Source organism: Crotalus tigris, unplaced genomic scaffold (genome assembly GCF_016545835.1).
Source record: "Crotalus tigris isolate CLP2741 ecotype Arizona unplaced genomic scaffold, ASM1654583v1 scf7180000024401.5802323, whole genome shotgun sequence".
NCBI classification, from domain to species: domain Eukaryota; kingdom Metazoa; phylum Chordata; class Lepidosauria; order Squamata; family Viperidae; genus Crotalus; species Crotalus tigris.
In genome coordinates, this window is record NW_024100569.1 from 5,356,793 (window position 1) to 5,377,603 (window position 20,811).

General features: G+C 35.5%; 1 protein-coding gene across 10 annotated transcripts in view; it reads left to right on the plus strand.

The window, feature by feature from the left end:
* DMD (dystrophin) overlaps positions 1-20,811 on the plus strand; it is a 962,852-nt gene that overhangs the window by 731,757 nt on the left and 210,284 nt on the right. For all 10 annotated transcript variants that reach the window (XR_005555060.1, XM_039329649.1, XM_039329655.1 and 7 more), the window contains one exon: positions 17,851-18,040. Coding sequence is in view for 9 of the 10 variants with exons in the window: in XM_039329649.1 (XP_039185583.1) it covers positions 17,851-18,040 (190 nt within the window). In the remaining variant the exon portion in view is untranslated. The remainder of the gene's footprint in view (positions 1-17,850; positions 18,041-20,811) is intronic.

Here is a 20,811-nt window from a genome sequence, read left to right on the forward strand (position 1 = left end):
AACTAAGTAAAAACATCATTATTACATTTATCAATAAAATTTTAGTTTATACATATCTTAATTACTTTTACATTCAAACTTTATAGACAATCAATGTTCTGTTATTGATTTTTTCCCAATTTTTAGTTCCCATCAATATTCAAATTTAACATTTGATATTTATAATTTCCAGGCTTTAGGTAACCAAAGTTTCCCTTATCTCAATTCATAACAGAATCTAATATTCAAAATACACATCTTATCTATTTGAACATAGTCTTGTTCTCTTTCCTAAAAGTTATCTATTTCCCACCATAATAAATCATGTAATTATAATACAGTATCCCCTTTAATAAATCAAAACCATTATATATATTGTCTGGGTTAATCAATAAATCAAACATTTATATTTTTTCTTTTGGGTCTAATTTTTAAATATTAAACAAATAGAATCCTTATTTTCAACTAGTTTCCAAATATTTTAAATTTAAAGACCAAAATTCCCCTTATCAACTTCTCCGTTTAACCCTCTAATTAGTAATATAAAATCTCCTCTAATAAATCAGAATCCCAATTTTCTTTAGCCTTATTCTGGCTTTCTTCCTTTGCCAACTAGCCTTCCATGTCAGTGCTTTTAGACAGGGCTTTTTTTTTTGTCACAGAACACCCAGAACGGAGTTCCAGCACCTTTTTTGGATGGAACCCTGTAGGGTAGACAAGGCGGGTTGTATGACATGTGTGAGTTCTGGCACCTTTTGTTTTTACAAAAAAAGCACTGCTTTTAGATCATTAAATAGAATTCCCCCTATTATTATATATATATTATTTGAAATAAGAGAGACCATTTAGTTGCCATTTTTTTGGGAAGGGCTAACCTATTTGTATTCATTAAATCCTCTCCCTATTATTCCAATTCCCCATGATTGTCCTGATATGTTTATCTTCCATTCAATATGTTCTTCTTTCTCAAATTTCTCCTGATTTATATAGAAAATCTTTTCCATTTTCAGTGTTGTCACTCCCTTTTCTGGATTTTCCATTAACTATATTTGTTGGTCAATTGAGTCCTCTGTCTTAGTATTTGATTGTTCCACTTCTTCTGTCATCTTCTGCATTGTTAGTTTGGGTTTGTGTATCTAAACTGGCATCTTGTTCTTTTATGTTGGATCTTACTTTGTCACATGGTGAAAGAATGGTTTCATGGATTGCTGTCAACATGGAAAGGATTTTTCCTGGTCTTCATCCATATCTTAATAATGTGTTAAGTTGAGGACTTTAAAATCAAATTTTAAAAATAATTTTATAACTAGGTATGGGACCTCTATTTCATATGTTTATAGGTAGTCTTTATAGTAGAAGTCGTTTATCAAGTAAAATTTTATAGTCCAAAGGGAAGACGAACAAGTGAAAGAAACAATGATAGTGTGGGCAAAGAATTTTGGTTATTCTATAGATTTAGAAGATTGGCAAAAACTATGGGACCGAAATATTAAACTTACTAAAGTAGCCGCATATAAGGAAAATTTATATAAAATGTTTTATAGATGACACATGACACCAGTTAGATTAGTGAAAATGTTTTAAAATGTATCAAATATGTTGGAAATGTAAACAACAACCAGGCACTTATTACCATCTCTGGTGGATATGCCCTAATGCTAAGAAATTTTGGTTTAAGATTCATATGTGGCTAGAAAAGGTTAAACCAAGGGAAGGGGGTAAACACAAAAGTGGGATTAATCCCACAAAATAACATCGCTTCAGCAAGTAAACCCGTCCAAGTATACATATTAAATCTTAATAATTATTCTAGTATTAAACAGCTTTCAATATAGTCATGTAAATAACAAGTTAGTCAATATATCTCATTTATTTTACTAATTAACAATGCTTAATACTAATTAGTTGTAATAACTTTAAAATAGTAATATATTACTTATTGGTTATAATTTACTATATTATTAAAATCACAAATACAAAAAAAAGAATGGGATGAAATCGGATGCTGAAGATGGAGTTCGCCTCCATGCGTCCGGAGGCATCGATGGCAAACCGGAAGTCATTACATGTAGTTCTTAATCAGAGCAAAATTCTCCCATAATTCTCTAAATTATCAGAGGATAAGTTTTAAAACAGTGTTTCTTAATCTTAGCAACTTGCTGGTTTAGGGAATTATAGGAGTTGATGTTGGATTAAATAACTATAATGCTCAAGTGGCATTCAGTTATTGGTGAGGCTGTAATTAGATGCCATGATATACATACAGTACTTTATTATGGAATATAAACTGGGCATTTAGATAAGTGGAAACAGTTTTTATCCTTTCTCTTCATAAATTGAAGATACATACCTTGTGCCAGATGCAGAGTTGAATTGAACATGCAACTTATTGAGATTAAATATATTTGTTTTCCATATCTTCTCCTTCCCATTAATAACTCCAGTCTGTTTCAGCAATTCCATTTTGTGTCTTTCCTGGTGGAACAGCTTTGTTGGAGCATCTATCATGGCAGGGGGAATTTTGCCTTATTTTTTTCAGTGTAATGAGATTTCTGAAAAATACTGTACTTTCAGTAAAGTGTTTCTCTCTCCATTCTTTTACTGAAATGTAATAATTTTAAATGTCTTGGCAAACCTATAGACTAATGAGCCTAAAAGCAGGAAAGCTTGAGCAACATGGCAGTTGCTAATATTAAAGATACGATTTTGTCATTTGGGGTATATTTTGGCCAATATAAAAAAATGTAATCAGTTACTAGTTTTTACTCCAAGAACGTTTTTGTTCTTCTATGCAAGTTAAAATCTGATATCTAAATGTTTAGTTGTACTGATAGGTTGTTTTTGTGTGCTACACAAAATGTACTGCTATATTCAGTATCTCTCTAGGAATTTAAAACTGTTCAATCAGTTTTGGGATGTTATATGACAGCAGTTTTTGAGTAATAATGATACCCAAGAAAATAAATAACATGCTAAAAATATTATCCTAACTCAGATGGTCATAACAAACACTCTTTTCCAACAACCCAAGAGACGGCTCTACACATGGACATCACCAGACGGTCAACATAGAAATCAGATTGACTATGTGCTCTGCAGCCAAAGATGGAGAAGCTCTATACAGTCAGTAAAAACAAGACCAGGAGCTGACTGTGGCTCAGATCATGAGCTTCTCGTTGCAAAATTTAGGCTTAAATTGAAAAAAGTAGGGAAAAGCACTAGGCCACTCAGGTATGAACTAAATCATATTCCTGATGAATATACAGTAGAGGTGACAAATAGATTTAAGGAATTAGATCTGATAGACAGAGTGCCTGAAGAACTATGGATGGAAGTTCGCAACATTGTACAAGAGGTAGCAACTAAAACCATCCCAAAGAAAAAGAAATGCAAGAAAGCAAAATGGCTGTCTGAGGAAGCTTTGCAAATAGCTGAGGAAAGAAGGGAAGCGAAAGGCAAAGGAGAAAGAGAAAGATACACCCAATTGAATGCAGAATTCCAGAGAGTAGCTAGAAGAGATAAGAATGCCTTCTTAAATGAACAGTGCAAAGAAATAGAAGAAAACAACAGAATAGGGAGGACCAGAGATCTCTTCAAGAAAATTGGAGATATGAAGGGAACGTTTCATGCAAAGATGGGCATGATAAAGGACCAAAATGGCAGAGACCTAACAGAGGCAGAAGAGATTAAGAAGAGATGGCAAAACTACACAGAAGAACTATACAAGAATGAGCTTAACATCCCAGATAACCACAATGAGATGGTCATTGACCTCGAACCAGACATCCTAGAATGTGAAGTGAAATGGGCCTTAGAAAATCTGAGCAACAACAAAGCTAGTGGAGGTGACAGTATTCCAGCTGAGCTATTCAAAATCTTAAAAGACGATGCAGTAAAAGTGCTACACTCAATTTGCCAGCAAATTTGGAAAACTCAACAGTGGCCACAGGATTGGAAAAGGTCAGTTTACATTCCAATTCCAAAGAAAGGCAATGCCAAAGAATGTTCAAACTATCGCACCATTGCACTCATTTCACATGCTAGTAAAGTTATGCTTAAAATCCTACAAGCTAGACTCCAGCAGTATGTGGATCGAGAACTACCAGAAGTACAGGCAGGATTTCGAAGAGGCAGAGGAACTAGAGATCAAATTGCCAACATACGCTGGATCATGGAGAAAGCTAGGGAGTTCCAGAAAAACATCTACTTCTGCTTCATTGACTATGCAAAAGCCTTTGATTGTGTGGATCACAACAAATTGTGGCAAGTCCTTAAAGAGATGGGAGTACCAGACCATCTCATTTGTCTCTTTAGAAACCTATATGTGGGTCAAGAAGCAACAGTGAGAACCGAACACGGAACCACTGATTGGTTCAAAATTGGAAAAGGAGTCCGGCAAGGCTGTATACTGTCGCCCTGCCTATTTAACTTATATGCAGAGCACATCATGAGAAAGGCAGGGCTAGATGAATCAAAAGTTGGAATTAAGATTGCCGGGAGAAATATCAACAACCTAAGATATGCAGATGATACCACTCTAATGGCAGAAAGTGAAGAGGAACTAAAGAGCCTCTTGATGCGGGTGAAGAAGGAGAGTGCAAAAGTTGGCTTGAAACTCAACATTAAGAAAACCAAAATCATGGCATCCGGCCCTCTCAATTCCTGGCAAATAGATGGGGAAGAAATGGAGGTAGTGACAGATTTTATTTTTCTGGGCTCCAAGATCACCTCAGATGGGGACTGCAGCCAAGAAATTAAAAGACGCTTGCTCCTGGGGAGGAAAGCTATGGCAAATCTAGGCAGCATTCTAAAAAGCAGAGACATCACCCTGCCAACAAAAGTGCGTATAGTCCAGGCCATGGTTTTCCCAGTTGCAATGTATGGCTGTGAAAGTTGGACCATAAGAAAGGCTGAGCGCAAAAGAATTGAGGCCTTTGAACTATGGTGCTGGAGAAGACTCCTGCGAGTCCCTTGGACTGCAAGGCGTTCAAACCGGTCAGTCCTAGAAGAGATCAACCCCGACTGCTCTTTAGAAGGCCAGATCCTGAAGTTGAAACTCAAGTACTTTGGCCACCTAATGAGAAGGAAGGATTCACTGGAGAAGAGCCTAATGCTGGGAAAGATTGAGGGCAATAGAAGAAGGGGACGACAGAGAATGAGATGGCTGGATGGAGTCACTGAAGCAGTAGGTGTGAATTTAAATGGACTCCAGAAGATGGTAGAGGACAGGAAGACCTGGAGGAACGTTGTCCATGGGGTCGCGATGGGTCGGACACGACTTCGCAATTAACAACAACAACAACTCAGTTTCAAAGTTGGTATCTACTGTTATTAGAATTATAGCTGCTGCTATATATCTTCTATCCACTAATCCACTAATTCTAAACCTGATAAAAATGGGAAAATTTGTTTTTAACTTGCTTGAGGAGTGATAAAAGTTTCTAATCCAGACATGTCAAACTCGCGACATCATGTGACATCACGCAACATATCAGGATGGTTTTGGCATTGCTGGCAATGGGGTGGGCGCAGCTTCCAGATGATGCATCCAGCCCATGGGCCAGCAGTTTGACACCCCTGTTCTAATCTGTTCTAGATGAACCTCAAAAATCTCTGCTTTCACAATATAATTCTGAAGTTATAGTTCATTGCAGAGGCATCATTTATTCATCAAAACAGTGATTAATTAATTGGTTGATTTAAAACAATATTTTAGCACTAGTAATTCACTTGATTTTGTAGAGGAGTATGAAGGTAATACTGAAAATAGCATGCAAGAACCATTAACTAAATGACAAAAAATATGAAAAAATAAGGAGTGAGAAATAAGCCTCATTTTGATTGTGTTTGATTGGGGCAAAAGGATATTCTGGCAGGCTTTGCACCTAATCCTAATTGGACACTGTGATATTTAAATGATACTTTGTATTTGTATTTAGGATTTTCTGATTATCTAGACATTGATTAAAAAATTTACTGCATTTAAAATTACAGTCTGATGAGAGAATTAAATTTTGTTTTCACAACTATTTGCTTCATTAAGCCTCTTCATTTTTAGCTAACATTCAAACATCTGGAGGCCAAGTATTGATTAATTTCAAGTATGCATTTCTAATACGATACAAGCATGTCAATGCAGATTTTACTTTGCAGTTTTACAACACTATCTCTATTATTTGGAGCATATAAATTAATTAGTGCTCAGGAATTTCTTACAAGCAGCTAGATTTTAAAATGTTGCAATAGAATACAGTATATTCAAACAATAGTAGTCCATGGAATAAGATAAAGCAAACAATTTTATCATATAAAATAGTCAATTGAAATGTCTTAAGTTTGAGTAAATAATTGATAAAATATTTTTAATAGCATTGTATAGCATGCTTTTTATTGAATGCACAGAAAAATGCTTACGGTTGATCTCAATATAATGAAAAATAAAGTCACTTTGCAATTGCTGCCCTTTAAAATGAGGCTCAGAGATTATACTTAAAGATTTTCAGAAAAAAAATGTCTGAAAGTGATGCTTTGAAATATGCTCATAACTAATCAAAATCTACATTAATTCAGGCTAATAGAAATTTTATAAATGTCTCCAATGGAAATAGATACATTGGCATAGAAGATTATTTCATAAATATAGGATTAAATTGATATACAGAATAAAAGACATTAAAAGAAGATTGCTGTAAACTCATTATTTATGATACTTCCAGTTTGGGCATTAAGGATGCTAGAAAGAAAGGTTTGAAGAAAGCCTAATGATTAGAAAGGCTCACGAAAGTTTTTCACTTTTCATATTATTTTTTATTTTAGTCTGGTAATCTATTTGTCTGCTGTTTTTAATTACAGACATTGATGAAACTTTCAATCGTAACAAGTGATCTGTTTATCTTTTCTTTCTTTCCACTTATGTCTCCATTAAATAGACTTAGTTTCTTATGAAAAAGAAGCATAGACATGTCACCAGAAGCTTAATTTAAAGGAGACTTAGAAGTGACTTGTTGATTTATTTGTGGCAATCTCCGAGAATGCATCTGTGTGGTATTTACTAGGGCTATGAATACTTTAAAAATGATTCAGAAGCAAATCTTGCTGAAGCATAAACACTGCATCTCTCTCTCTTAAAGCAACCTGAATATTCTTAGACTTCCAGACAAGCCTTAAAAAAGTATTGCTGCTTTAAAAATCCCTTCATTAGTTAGTAGGACCCTAAAGCAATAATAAAATTTTTCAGCTGAATAGCTGAAACATGTAGTGCTTGCAGAAGATCCAAAAGCATCTTTTCCAAATTATTATATTTAAGCACATGCAAACTTAATGTCTACCCAATAAGGAAAATAGTCCACATAAAGCATTTCAACATATTTCGGTCAAAACAAGAGTTAGAGACTAGTAAAATGTTATGATTGCTATTGTTTTGCTGCTTTTAATTGCAAAACCTAATAAACCTAGATAAAATTTTAAAAATAAGTAATTAGGTTAGAAGCCCAAGTTCATTCTTCCAAGTTGTCTAAAAAATGTGGAATTTCAGAGACAGTGATGATATCAAAACCAAAGATATAAAATTATAGTTCTTTAACATGAATCAGAAGTAGATTAATTAAAACCTAAACTTTATCCAAACTTTTGCAAAGGTTTGATTAAAATATGGTCTAATGTAATAGTAGCTAACACTTCCAATTTACCAGCTGTTCTTAAACTGAACTTCTGCTGTGATATTATTGAATCAAAACTGTTTCAGTGATGAAATACTTCATATATTCCTTCAGGTTTGAATCCTGACATTAAAACCAACTCTCATATAAACAATGTTATTGATAGCTTATATATCAATAACATTGTTTATATGAGAGTTGGTTTTAATGCCAGGATTCAAACCTGAAGGAATATATGAAGTATTTCATCAATGAAACAGTTTTCAACTGAGTCAAAGAGATTTTAAGGTGGGACCAAACAGAAAATAAACCACCAAATTCTATATTTTAACTATGTGAACCCAAAATAAACAAAAAGTTTGCAAATGTGAAAAATAGCACAATAGCCTATTGAAGGATCATCCTGACAAAGATTATTTAGTAGCTTTTTCATTTTTAAAAAACATTGTCAAGAAAAAAGAATTAAGAAATATAAGAAATATAAATCTACTTTGAATTTAAGCTGGTCTTTATCACACTCAGCTGCTCAAAGGAATTCTAGTTCATTTGTCTAAATCTTGTTTCACGTATGCTGAAATTGAATCTAAATTTATGCTTATGTTATACTTCTGGTAATCTGGGAGACGTAGAAAAAAATCAGAACACAATCTAAAAGACCTAAAAATCAGGTTCATGAGAAGCCTCAGAAGAACACTTTCCTTTGAAAGAAATAGATTTGATTGTACTGCATTCCATAAACTGAAGTGTTGCCCAGAACTATCAGAAATTCAGCATGGACAATTCTTGTTGAAATACCTGCTTTGCTGGCCTTTGCATGCCTAGAAGACATATTGAAGAGGCCATTAGAAATGAAATGATCCATTTCACTTTGTCAGCTATGTACTTTGAAGTATACCATCAACATTTTTATAATCTAGACACTTTTCATAATATAAGGATCAAAGCAAGGGATGGATGGAAAATGGCTTTTAACTACCCACTAGGGTCTTTCAATTTAAAGTACTCCCTTTTGGCCTCCAGGGTGTCTCTGCCATATTTATGCAATTCATCAATGAGGTGCTGCATGAGCACCTACACAACGGGGTGCTAATGTATTTGTATTGGACTGGGCTCCACTCCGAACCAGGAAGCAATTGCTACCAATTTATTCCATCTTTCGCCCAAATAGCATTCCCCATTACTAATCTCCTAAAGATGAAAGGGGAAGATAAGTCTAAGCCCAGCTAGCTTCTAAAATGGATTCTGGAGTGTCAGGCAGCATTAAGAGAAACTCAAACGCTTGTTTGCCACTGAACCTATCCTGAAATACCCAGACCCAAACACATCATTTGTCTTCCAAGTGCTAGTGATCAGGAAACAAAATGTGCAACAAAGTTTGAATTAAACAATCTGAAACTAAATTAGAACTAGACTGAAACTAGAGTAAATGGATCTGTAGTCCATTTCTGTAACAAGGACAAGTGGGAATTTTCTTTCTTCTCCCCCTCCCCAGTAAGCCTCTCACAGGTCTAACTTAAAAAAAATCTTGCCTTTAGCCTGGTGGGCTAATATGTCTTTCATCAGTGGCAAGACATTTTCTATGAATACCCCATTTAACCCCTATAGTCAACACATAGATGAAGTGACCTGTCCTTTTTCTCCCAGAACAAGATGGGGGCTGCCACCCTGGGTCACGCCAGTTGAATGAATCCATGGGCAAGGTTTTTGTCAATGAACAATTATAACTCATCTAACTCTCTTGGGGTCATCGAACAGAGTTTTGGTTTGGGCAGTTTAGCTCCCAGCAGGATTTCTATGGCACAGTCCATCAGCCGGTGGGGGGGAAAGCTCATCTGATCCCTTCTCACTGAACACCTCTCTTAAATCCCAATATTCTTTGGGGATAGGGGCAAGGTCTTTCCCCATTCTTGTCCTGTGCCCCCTATCTCATATGTGGGGGGGACCTGCTTCTTGAGTTAAGTTCCTGTGAGGGGTGGTCCGTTCGGATTTTCAGCAGTCCCTTCCTCCAATTTATATAAGGGTTCCACATTTTTAGCCAGGCTAGCCCCAGCACCAAGGGATGCTTCATTCCAGGTGCTACTATAAAACTCAGAATCTCTGTATGGGCCCCATTTGCATTTCTATGGGCTCGATGATGAACGTCATTGGAATGCCCCCCCCCCGGTAAAATGCAACCAGCACCTTCAGTTGTCTTAGCAGGATCACCAACTTCTCCACTAGGACTGGGCTTTCCAGGCACATGGTGCAGCCAGAGTTTAGTAGGGCTGGTAAGGTGGCATCAGCTCTGAAGTCTGGGAGCTTAATTCTATGGGGACTGTTACTGGTGTAATCAGCCCACTTACAAGGGGATTGTCATTGGTATTGGTGTTGGTCAGTTTTTGGCCTTCATTCGGTGGGGCTGGAGTTCCCTCACCCCTTAAGGGACAATCTCCACCCCCTTCGGCGCTGTTTCCTGGTTCACTGCAGTGGTTTGGTGGCTTTGCTATTAGGACCAAATTTGGCTTTCTTTATAGGACAGTCAGTTTTGCACTCTGTTGCCCAATGCCCCTTCTGGGTGCATTTGAAGCAGGTGGTGGAGCGTGGTTTGGATTTTGCAGTTTTGCCATCTCTCTCTTCTCCGAAGGCAACTTTTTCCATGCCCATGCTGGGCAGTACATGTTGTGCACTTGGTTGATTTCCATCTCTTCAACCAGGACATACTAGTCATGGAGGGTTGAGGGGGCCTCCCTTGAAACACAAGCATTATACAAGTCGTCATTCAGCCTGTCTCTGAAACAGCTGATAAGGATGTCTTGTGCTAGTCATTGAGTCAGCACACTATGCCCCTTCAATCTTGGTGAACTATGTTAATGCAATCTCTTGCTTTGCAGTCAGTTGGGGGTCCTCAAACCTCCAACGAGGTACCATCATAAAGGGTTGAAGTTCCTCAGTTTCGGAGCATTCCTGTTGTGAAGTGTCACCATCCAGCAGGTGGCAATTCCTTTCAATGTCAGGGTGATACTCCTCACTTTGGTGCCTTCAGTGTGTATTTCCGGGCCATACTCCTAGATGTAGTTCTGGATGTGGGCCAGAAAGAATCCCAGTACTGGGGGTCCCCATTAAACTTCACCTCAAGGATGAGGTCTTCAGATTTTTTGCCTTTTCTAGGCCAGTCCCCATCAGGCCAGCCACCGTGGCAAGCCCTCTCGGTGCTGCACTTGCAGCTACAGTGGCCGCAGCTGGGGTCTCCAAGCCCTCAACTGTGGTGTCTAATGGTGACACTCTCCCTTGGTCATCCTCCTCTTGGACTTGCCAGACCTCACTGGCAGCAGCTTTAGGATGAGATTTGCATGCCTTGAGTGTTTAAAAGTTGGTTATCATGAATCTCATAGCTTGCTTCATCAGTAGGTTGGCATGTTCAGGTTCTTGTCTTCCTCTTTCTTGTTCTTGAGCTCTTCCAGATTCGGTTGCCACTTCTATCATCAGGCACCGTGACTACAAGGGGTGAGAGTCACCCCCTTGGCCCTTCCTTCCCAGTTGTCCTTCTTTCCAACCCCTATGGACCACCTGAGTCTTGACGAGTCATCCAGGCTTCCAACCTCCTCTGTCCACTCAGAGAGGTCCAATTTAGGGGGAGCCCTGGATGAGACTTCCTCCCAGCACTCAGCTTCCTCCTGATCACTGCCTTGAGCTGACATTGTATGCACGGTCCCCATGGTAAGGCTGTACACCTCTCTGGGTTGACCAGTTTTGGAGATGCTGCCTAATGTAAGGAATCTGAAAGTCCCTTGCAAAGCACAATATAATTCTTTCATTTGCCCTAATCCCAAACCTCCTGACTAGTCCACCAGCAGCCAATGTGATGCCAAGAAGATGTTTTGAGAACACTGAGGTGCCAGGCAGATAACAGGTCACTATCAGGGCACAATGGACTTGGAACTAGCTGGATGGACTCTGTTCTGTCTCCAAGAACAATTCCCCCTCCCTATTTCCCAAGCATGCAGTAAAAGCGAAAGCATCCCAAAAATGCCAACCTTTCTCCCCACTCCAACAGAATGGCAGGACATATTGGTGGATCTGACAGCTATGAAAAATAATTAACATTTATGCTTATATTTACACAGTTTCTTGATATATTTGACAAGCTTTTTTAAATTTTTAATAAAATATCATTTTATTGTTAATTCAAAGTTATATAATTCATTCAAATTTATTAACTTTTCAAAATGTTGCAATTGTAAATGGATGGAAACTCAGACTAAGAAGTTTAAATGAAAACTACACAAACAATTTAAAATACCCTTTTGGATCTTAATTGCTGTTTTACAATCTATCAACACATTTAATTCTTGTTAAATTCTGTTTTGGCAATCATTAAAATAGGTGCTTTTAAAATCTAATTATTTTCATAACCACTTCACACTTAAGTATGAGTATAAGTCAAGACCGCATTTTAAATGAATTTTGTCCAATTAATTAATGTATTATTTTGACACAATTATTTACTACTATAAAATCTCAAGAGTAATATGTTGCAAAGAATTAAGAAATGTTCTTTACGTATAATCCTTTCTGATTTTTTGATACCATATCACTGATTGATGGAATCTGCAGATCTTCTGGAACCTTATTTCCTAAGTCACTGCAGACATCTCAATTTCTTTCTTTTTAATTCCACCTTCCTTTTTTGGGATGCTATTTGCAACTAAATTCAGTTTGATAATGATACATGATCTCCTTTAATCTTCATTCTGAAAATCCAAGAGCTGCACAGAAGGTTTTTTTTCCTGGGTCATTCTCTGCCTATGATCAAGACAACTGTGTCTGAAACATACAAAGAGATTATGTCAAGCTCCTATGAAAACAGATTGTTCAGAATCCAAAATACAAGACTGGGAGATTAAAGGAACACTAATTTGTAAGAAAATGCTTTTTAAAGAAACAATGGCTCAAATCAAAGCAAGTCACAAGTAACCCAACAGCTGTACTGAGAACAAGGTAAATAAACCTTTGCTTGGGAGTAGAGTTCTGCTGAATTACTGTAGCAGCCCTTCTTTTGTTCTGTTTCATGCTAATTTTCCAGCCCTTGATTTTAGATTTCTTTGTGAATGAATTTGTGGATTTCTTGGTAGTGATTCATGGTTTGGATCATTGCCTAGTTTCTCTTCTCTTACTTCTAATCTTTTAATTGTTTCCTAATTGCTTGGTTTATTTTCACTGTGGATTAACTTGTTACTGTCTTAGTATTATGATTATGAATTGATCATGTCATTGTGTCTGCCAAATTTAAAATACCAGAAGAAATAAATCCACATGTGTAAATAACATAATGGGCACTAGGTGATCATTTAGTCTTCTTTTTGAAGAATCTATATTAAGAAATGTCTTATTCAAATAGAGATTCTTAACAAAGGAAGCCAGATGCGTTTACTTTATCATTAGCACCAAGATAATAACCTTTCCCAAGTCTATAAACAAAAAATATATATTTCAGCAGCATATGCAAAAATTATATATATCTTTCCCCCTTTGTGTTATTAATTTCCTCTACTTAACAATTGATGTGGACTTTATGTTGATATTTCTAAATGAGAATATATGTCCATGATAATAGCTCTTCTAGAGTTTAACAAATCTTAATATACACTGTCGAAGTCTTCAAGTACTGAAAATACAGCATTTTCCCCCTTTTATCCCATAACTGTGACAGATTGATTGGAAGTTAGTCACTGCCACTTGATATTGGTGGTGAACAGTGTTGAAGGTGGAGTGTGCATACTGTGGAAAGTTGATGAATGATTGGAGGATTTTTAAGTATTGCAGGGCTCTGTGGAGAGTGCAGGAGACAATGATGTCCATATTTTCAAGACAGGTACAGATCTGAAGAAAGGAGTGTTGAGTGGAACTTGGTAGATCAGGAGCCATATTAAATGGCATAACTGACAGAGCTACTTGGATAGCAGGGAATATACAGTACCAGCAATGGTAGCAGTGTCACTGATCAGTTGTCCAGAGGCATTTGGTGTACTGCTGGTCATCTGTTGAAGACTTGGCAAACCTGATGGCATTTTCAACTAGATGGATACTTAGTATATTCAGCAAAAATCAATATCTTCTCACTGGCATTCTTTGTTTATCACTTGACCAGGATGTATAGTATCTGAGTCCTGCCAGTAAGCAAAATGAGCTGGTCAGTGGTTTTGCTGGATGGTAATTCAGCAGTAAATCAGTATTTATTGTGAAACTCATCTCAGTGGGCAACGGCCATCTTGCCTCCTACATATGAAGGCAGGACTCTGTTCCATTTATTGGCAGTACATCTCCAATTATTTCCATCTATGGCATCTGAAAACATTGATTGTGGAAGGGAATGGACTTTCAAACTGGGACTGATTTTGGTGAATAGTAAATGTGCACACTTCACACAGCACTTAGTAGTCTTGCTGCTAAAAAATTGTGATGCAACTTGAGAACCTCTGGCCCTTTCTTCAGCCATCATTCCTTTATCCAATACAATGTACTTGATAGCCTATACATTACCAAATATGAATCAGTTATAAATGTGTAGACTGTACATCCATGAATGGGGTCTTGTTTTTCAGCATAAAGTAAATTGTACATACTTAGACATAGTTGAGTCAGTATATGCAGGCTTTGCTCTATGGCTTAAAAACAGTGATCAAGAATGTTGCAGGTACAAATGACCATTTGGATTTCATTTGACATTTACAGGTAATAATTCCCTGTGGGATGAAATTCTCTATGTTAGCAAGTTATAAATGGTCTAATTTTATATAGCTTGCTACACTTCCACTATTTTTATCATTTTGTTTTATTGCCAGTTGTTTTACTGAATGTTTTCTTTTATTTACCATTCTGGATTGCCCTGGTAGAAGAGTGATATACAAATGCCATTGTCAGACTGGCCCCAACTTGCTTCCTAGGAAAGAACGACCCTTGACTCCATAGGTGTTTGAGAAAATATACTAGAGTACAGTGTGTGAGGCAACTCTAAAGAAAATCCTATACTGAAAACAATCCCCAATGTCCAAATCCCTCTCCCCTGGGAGAGCAGTCCAATCAGGTCTTGTTCCGATGTTTTGGGAACGTGATGCCTCTGGTGCCACAGCAAATTCCTTTCCAAGGGCCAGTTTCCTTGAAGGCAGGAAGATGACTCGGTTTAGCTTCTCTGGATCCTGTCAGTGTCCACTCTCTCCAATTTCACATAAGATTCTTTCACACCTCCAGCACTCTTCCCCTCCCAAGTGCCCCCTCCTCCCCCTAGTTATGGCAGTTGCTAGCAAGCTTCACAAAGACAAAGATAGGTAGCTAGCAGAAATATTAACAATCAGCAACAGTAACAGTACACCATCAGTTCATATATTTTACCCCTCCCTTTTATGTAATAGATCAGCTGTCTCCAAACTATGCAGCTTCTCGAATTGTGAACTTAGATATCTAGAATTCCCAGCCAGCATGACCATTGTTGTCAGTATTAGAAACAGCATTCTGTATTTCTGGAGCACACTTCAATTAAACAGTGATGTGTTGTTGCGTTAAAATGGAAGTGGAGAGTTTAGCTGTCAGGTGTTTTCTTAAGGAAAGCAATAAGAAGGTTTAGCAGGTTAGGTTAGGGCTTCGCGACCCCCAACCGGTCGTAAATCGAGGACTACCCAACCGGTTGTAAGTCGAGGACTACCCAACCAGTCGTAAGTCGAGGACTACCCAACCGGTCGTAAGGGCAGAGTCAGCTTGGACAATTCCTATTGGCTTTTGAAAGCCACTAGAATTAGACTCTATTCAAGAGAGTCTATTCTATTGGCTTTCAAAAGCCAATAGAATAAAAGGGAGTAGCACAGCTAAGGAAAAGGGGGAAAAAATGGCGGACTGCATTATTTGGTGACCCCTGTGAAATGGTCGTTCGACCCCAAATGAGGTCCCGACCCACAGGTTGAGAACCACTGCTATAGGACAAAAGAAAATGAGGAAAAAAGAAAAAAAAGATAATAATCAGAACACATTTTTTAAAAGGGAAAGGAAGTGCCCTGTGACAACCAAATCATTATTCTTAAATATGCATGAACTTCCACACTTTAAAGATAGTGTCTAATTATTCAGTATTGTTCCTCTCGGTAGTAAGAGACAGTATATAATAATCTTTCCCCACACACACATTAAAAACTACTGTGTTCTTAGTATCTAGTACTAGTTAACCAGTGGGCTGCTCCATTTTGTAACAATTGCAGTTTTGGGGGTTCATTAAAGGCAGCTCTATGTGGAACACCTTGTGATCATTCAATCAAGTAGCATCTCAGGTGATGAAAGCCTAAATTATGGTGCTGTTTACATTTAATATTGAATTGGGCAGTGATTTTGTGTTTTATTCCAGTGAGTTAGAATGAAGTCTGATGTGATGTATGTGTGTATTTCTCTCTGGGGACTTGCATTTTCTTTCTTTTTATATACTGAAAACATCTCTGTTCAGAGTGTGATAGGCTCGTTCTTAGTATATATTTTACCTTATTTTTGTAACAATATGCTATCAGATTCTTTTTTTTAATGCCATATTGATTGGGAAGCCTAACCTGTAGTACATCTGTAGTCTAACTTGCAGTACTTTTGAAACTTTACATTTAAGCTTCACAGCATTTATTTTATAGAGTGGAAAACGTGTCAATTCTTTACTTTTCTGCAGGTAGCACTGTTAAATAGATGTTCATGTTTACAGGAGAGGAACAAACAAAAATGTTTCAGTTATTTTTAAAATAGTAATTTGTAGCGTAGATTTTGTGTTCAGTAAAATTCAGCCCATGATGAAAAAAACTATTTTTTTTTAGACTTGCTGTTTCAGCTTGGCAGCAATTGTTTATGGCTTAATATGTTCTGCTGATGATAAAGGCACAGCCAGTTTCCTGTGATTATTGACCTTCATACAATATGTCAGGAAGATGCTTTAGGAATATGGCTTTTTAAAAAAATATTGATTGTATATGAATAGCCTGAACATATATTACAAACATATGTATGTTAGAGCCAAACTCAATAGAATTTCAAGATGATTAGCTATAATAGATGATCAGAAATGATCATTTATTTTAAAGATGAGGAAGCTATTTTAATTGTAGCCAGATCTGGGAAAAGCACAATGAAATACTACTGATTAGCAGTGTTTAACTTTGCAACTGAAATTATTTTAATTTTGGGTTGTACCGTGCTTAATATAAGACTAGTTATTCAACAACTGTGATCAATACAAATAGAAATCAGAAACATTTCTTAATATATTGGTTGTAATCAACAGCCAAGGTATAATAGGGGAGTATAATTTTAATAGTATTTTAGTGAATTTTAGTCTTTATCTTTTATTTCATTTTTTTTCTTTTTCTTCTTTTTTCTTTTTTATGTTTTAATAATAATCTTTTTTCTTTTTTAATGATTAATCATAATTTATAATTTCAAATTTTTCTTTTATGATATATAGTGTTATTCCTGATATTTGTATTCTGCATTGAGTTTAATCATTATTTGGGAATTAAAGATTATTTATTTATTTATTTATTTATATTTCATATTTCTTAACCACCTTTCTCCCTCAAATATTCATGTTCCTTTAATAAATTATGAATATGGATACAGAAAAAACATATCTTTATCGCATTTGTAAGCATCTTGACACTCACCTGATTCTATATTTTTTGTTTCTTTTTATTTCTTGTATGTGTAGATATACATATGCATATTATTTTTAAAAAGTTAACTTTTAAAAATATAGTCAACTGTGATCAATAGATAAGATCACACTCCCTATCCCTGAAATTTATTAGTTTTTAGCAAATTATAACTAGTCGATGGTTGAGAAATGCCTTATTTAGCGCCTTTTACTAGGTTTATATAGAATTTGGAAATAGAATGTGAAAAACCTATGATTAAGGAGCTTGTTTCAAATTATAATAGTAAAAATATAACATTGTCATGTTCACTTCTGGAGAACCATAACTGTCCATTATCAATGAAAATGCCACTAAATAGCCACTTTATCTTTCCTCTGCAAAAGGGTAGGGATTAGTTTTAACAGTGATTTCAGAAGGAAATATTAATTAAAATAATTTATGGCACCTATGCATAGTTTAATTCAAATTTCATCTTAGTATTACTGAAAACGTCTATATGAGTGAATAAACCACTTTGGATCACAGTTACTCATCTTCACATAACTATGTTTACTCTTTCACAGAGTTGGAGAGCGAGAGGCCTCATTGGAAGCAGCCCTAAGGCTCTTGCAACAGTTCTATTTAGATCTGGAAAAGTTTCTTGCCTGGCTTACAGAAGCAGAAACCACTGCCAATGTCCTACAGGATGCCACACGTAAAGAGAGAATCCTAGAAGAAGCTCAAGGAGTACGGGAGCTCATGAGGCAATGGCAGGTAAACTAAGCAATTGAAATTATAGCAATGTTGTAATGATGAACTACTCAAACCAAAACAATCAAAGGCTTTTAAAGTTAGCTGTAGATATATCTCTCTATTTCTGACCTTTAAATAAATATTTCATTCATAAGTTTAGACGGTATAGAATATTGATCCCATATCAAATAAATCATATGTTCAGAAGTTATATTCCTTGGCTTTTCTTATTTTGAACAAAATAAGGTAATGTTGCTATCTCCCCCCTTCATATATATGAGCAATTTGTATTCAGTAATGTGTATATTGGGAGAAGAAAGTCAATATTTTTTTTAATTAGGAAATCAGTAGAAAAGGTAAGCTTTCCTACTAATTCATACTGATTTAAAAGAATTGAAACAGTGTCTGAACTTGCACTTAATATTGATAATCAGAACTCACATTTTTATATATACTAGTGGTACAATATTTTCATTAGTATAATAATATAATAATATTGTACTTATCACTGAAAATGAAAGTTTTAAGAAAATCAGTCCCATAATAAGATGACAAACATATTAAAACAGAAACAACATCCTGTTATTATAATAAGGCACTTTACAACATACGTTAACAAAATTAAAACATTACAGAATCATTAAGATAGCTACAAATTGTACATAATTATGCATATAGGTTATTCATAGTTGCTTTGACATCCCTAGCTGTTTGTGCATACTTGCATATGAGGGTGAAGGTTCATTCTCCAAGCTTATGGGTTGGTTTCCAAATGTTTTGTTACCAGGCTAGGTAATTTCTTCAGCGGCATTTAGGGGATGTCTGTGTCAGTGTTCTTCTAAAGAGATATCCTCTAAATGCCGCTGAAGATAGCCTGGTAATGAAATGTTCAGAAACCAACCCACAAGCTCAGAAAACGAACCTTCACCCTCATCCTATACCCGAACTTCAGATATTCACAAAGAATAGTTCCATTGAGACCATCTTTAATGTGAAGCACACACATGCAGAGATTCCAACAGTCTCTGAATGATCTGCACAAATCTGCAAAAAGTGGGATTAATTTAACAGTTTGATGATGGTTCTTTGGGCACTATTTAATTATTCTAAGATTTTGCTATTATTATTATTCTGATTTTCCCTTTTCTAGCTTATAATAAAAGGGCAAATGCAGATTAGATTGTTATCATTGTGTTAATTCTTTATAACATTTCAAAAAAAATGAAGAAGAGTGATAAACCAAGAATAATAATCATAATTGTGCTAGAAATAATTAATTTAATATAAAATAAAAAAGGAGACACAACAGCCTGAGCCAATTGCCTGTCTTCATTTTATCAATACTAGAATTTCTTAATGGCCTAATGTTTGTTCGTTTGAGAAACTTCTTAATCACGTAATAGTCCTTAAGAATATAATGTAACTACATGTATATAATTGGACTTAAAATCTATAGATATGTTTCCATACTAGAAAGAAATATTGCTGGCTAATACATCATTTAGGGTTTAAACTCAAAAGTGGTGAGACAGACTGGGAAATACAACAGTAATTGTTAGTTTTCTTTGCCTGCTGAGGTAGTTATATTGTTTTACACATGTATGGAAGACTAATTTTCCTTATTTGACATAAAGAAAAGTTGAAATGATTTATATCTATGGATTTTTCCCTACAAAGTATCTCAAAGGAGCAGTATGAATATCAATTATAATTTGTTGTCTGAATTAAATACACCCTGGGTTCCACCATGAGCAGTGGATTGATAGATGCCCACGTGAGGGGAATGAAACATAATAAACTTGACTTTCTGCTATAATAATATTTATATAACATCTCAGTTGGGTTAATTACTCGTGAGTTTGTACCAAGAATTATAGATGGTGGCATTGCTTTCTAGATTACTCAGATTCAATACTGAAATTGCTTTAGATTTATCTTGTTGTTTTATCGGTCTAATCACTATATATTAAAACTGTGAAACAATTTAATTAGATGTTGGTATTTTTCATAAACTTTACAAAGCAAGTATGAATGAAACAAATTATTTAAGACAATTTTAAAATAAATTGGATTCTGAAACTAAATTAACATTTCTGGATTATATATAGAAAGCGTATATTTTCCCCAGAAATTTTTTGTAGGATACATTTATTTTATATATGAAACCTTAAGGTTAACATGTTGAATAATTTAACCATTATATAGGCTTTTTAAAAAAGATTATGTAATCTGTTTCTAAACTTGGGATGAAAAGAACCATATAAATGAGTGATTAGTGCTTTAAATTCAAGGATACCTAAATTGAAATAAGATTCTACAATCCCTTACTAGGAAGCAATTTAAATCACTCAATATACTGATAGAATAATATGTTTGAGAGATGAAATATCTGTTTGTAAACAATTCTTAGATTTTAGGCATATTCCTAATTCTTAGGCATATTCCTAATTTCTAATTCTTAGGCATATTCAATTCTAATTCTGTTAAGTAAAAAAATGCAAATGATATCTTAAAGACTCAAATAACATGTTTCCTAGAATAAAAAGCTTAAGGTAAGTACCAGTATTCTTGCCCAAAAGAAAAGATAACATAAAAAATAATAAAAAGTTAAAATTTGCACTACAATTCATATAAATAGATATTATTTACAAAAATATACTATTTAAATACACAATATAATTCACTGGACTGTGAGTATACCTGATTTTTCACCGTTTACTAACAGATGAAGCAGTTCTACTTGTCCTTCCTTTTTTTTTTCTTATTAAAACTTGAACCTGGATAGAAAATTC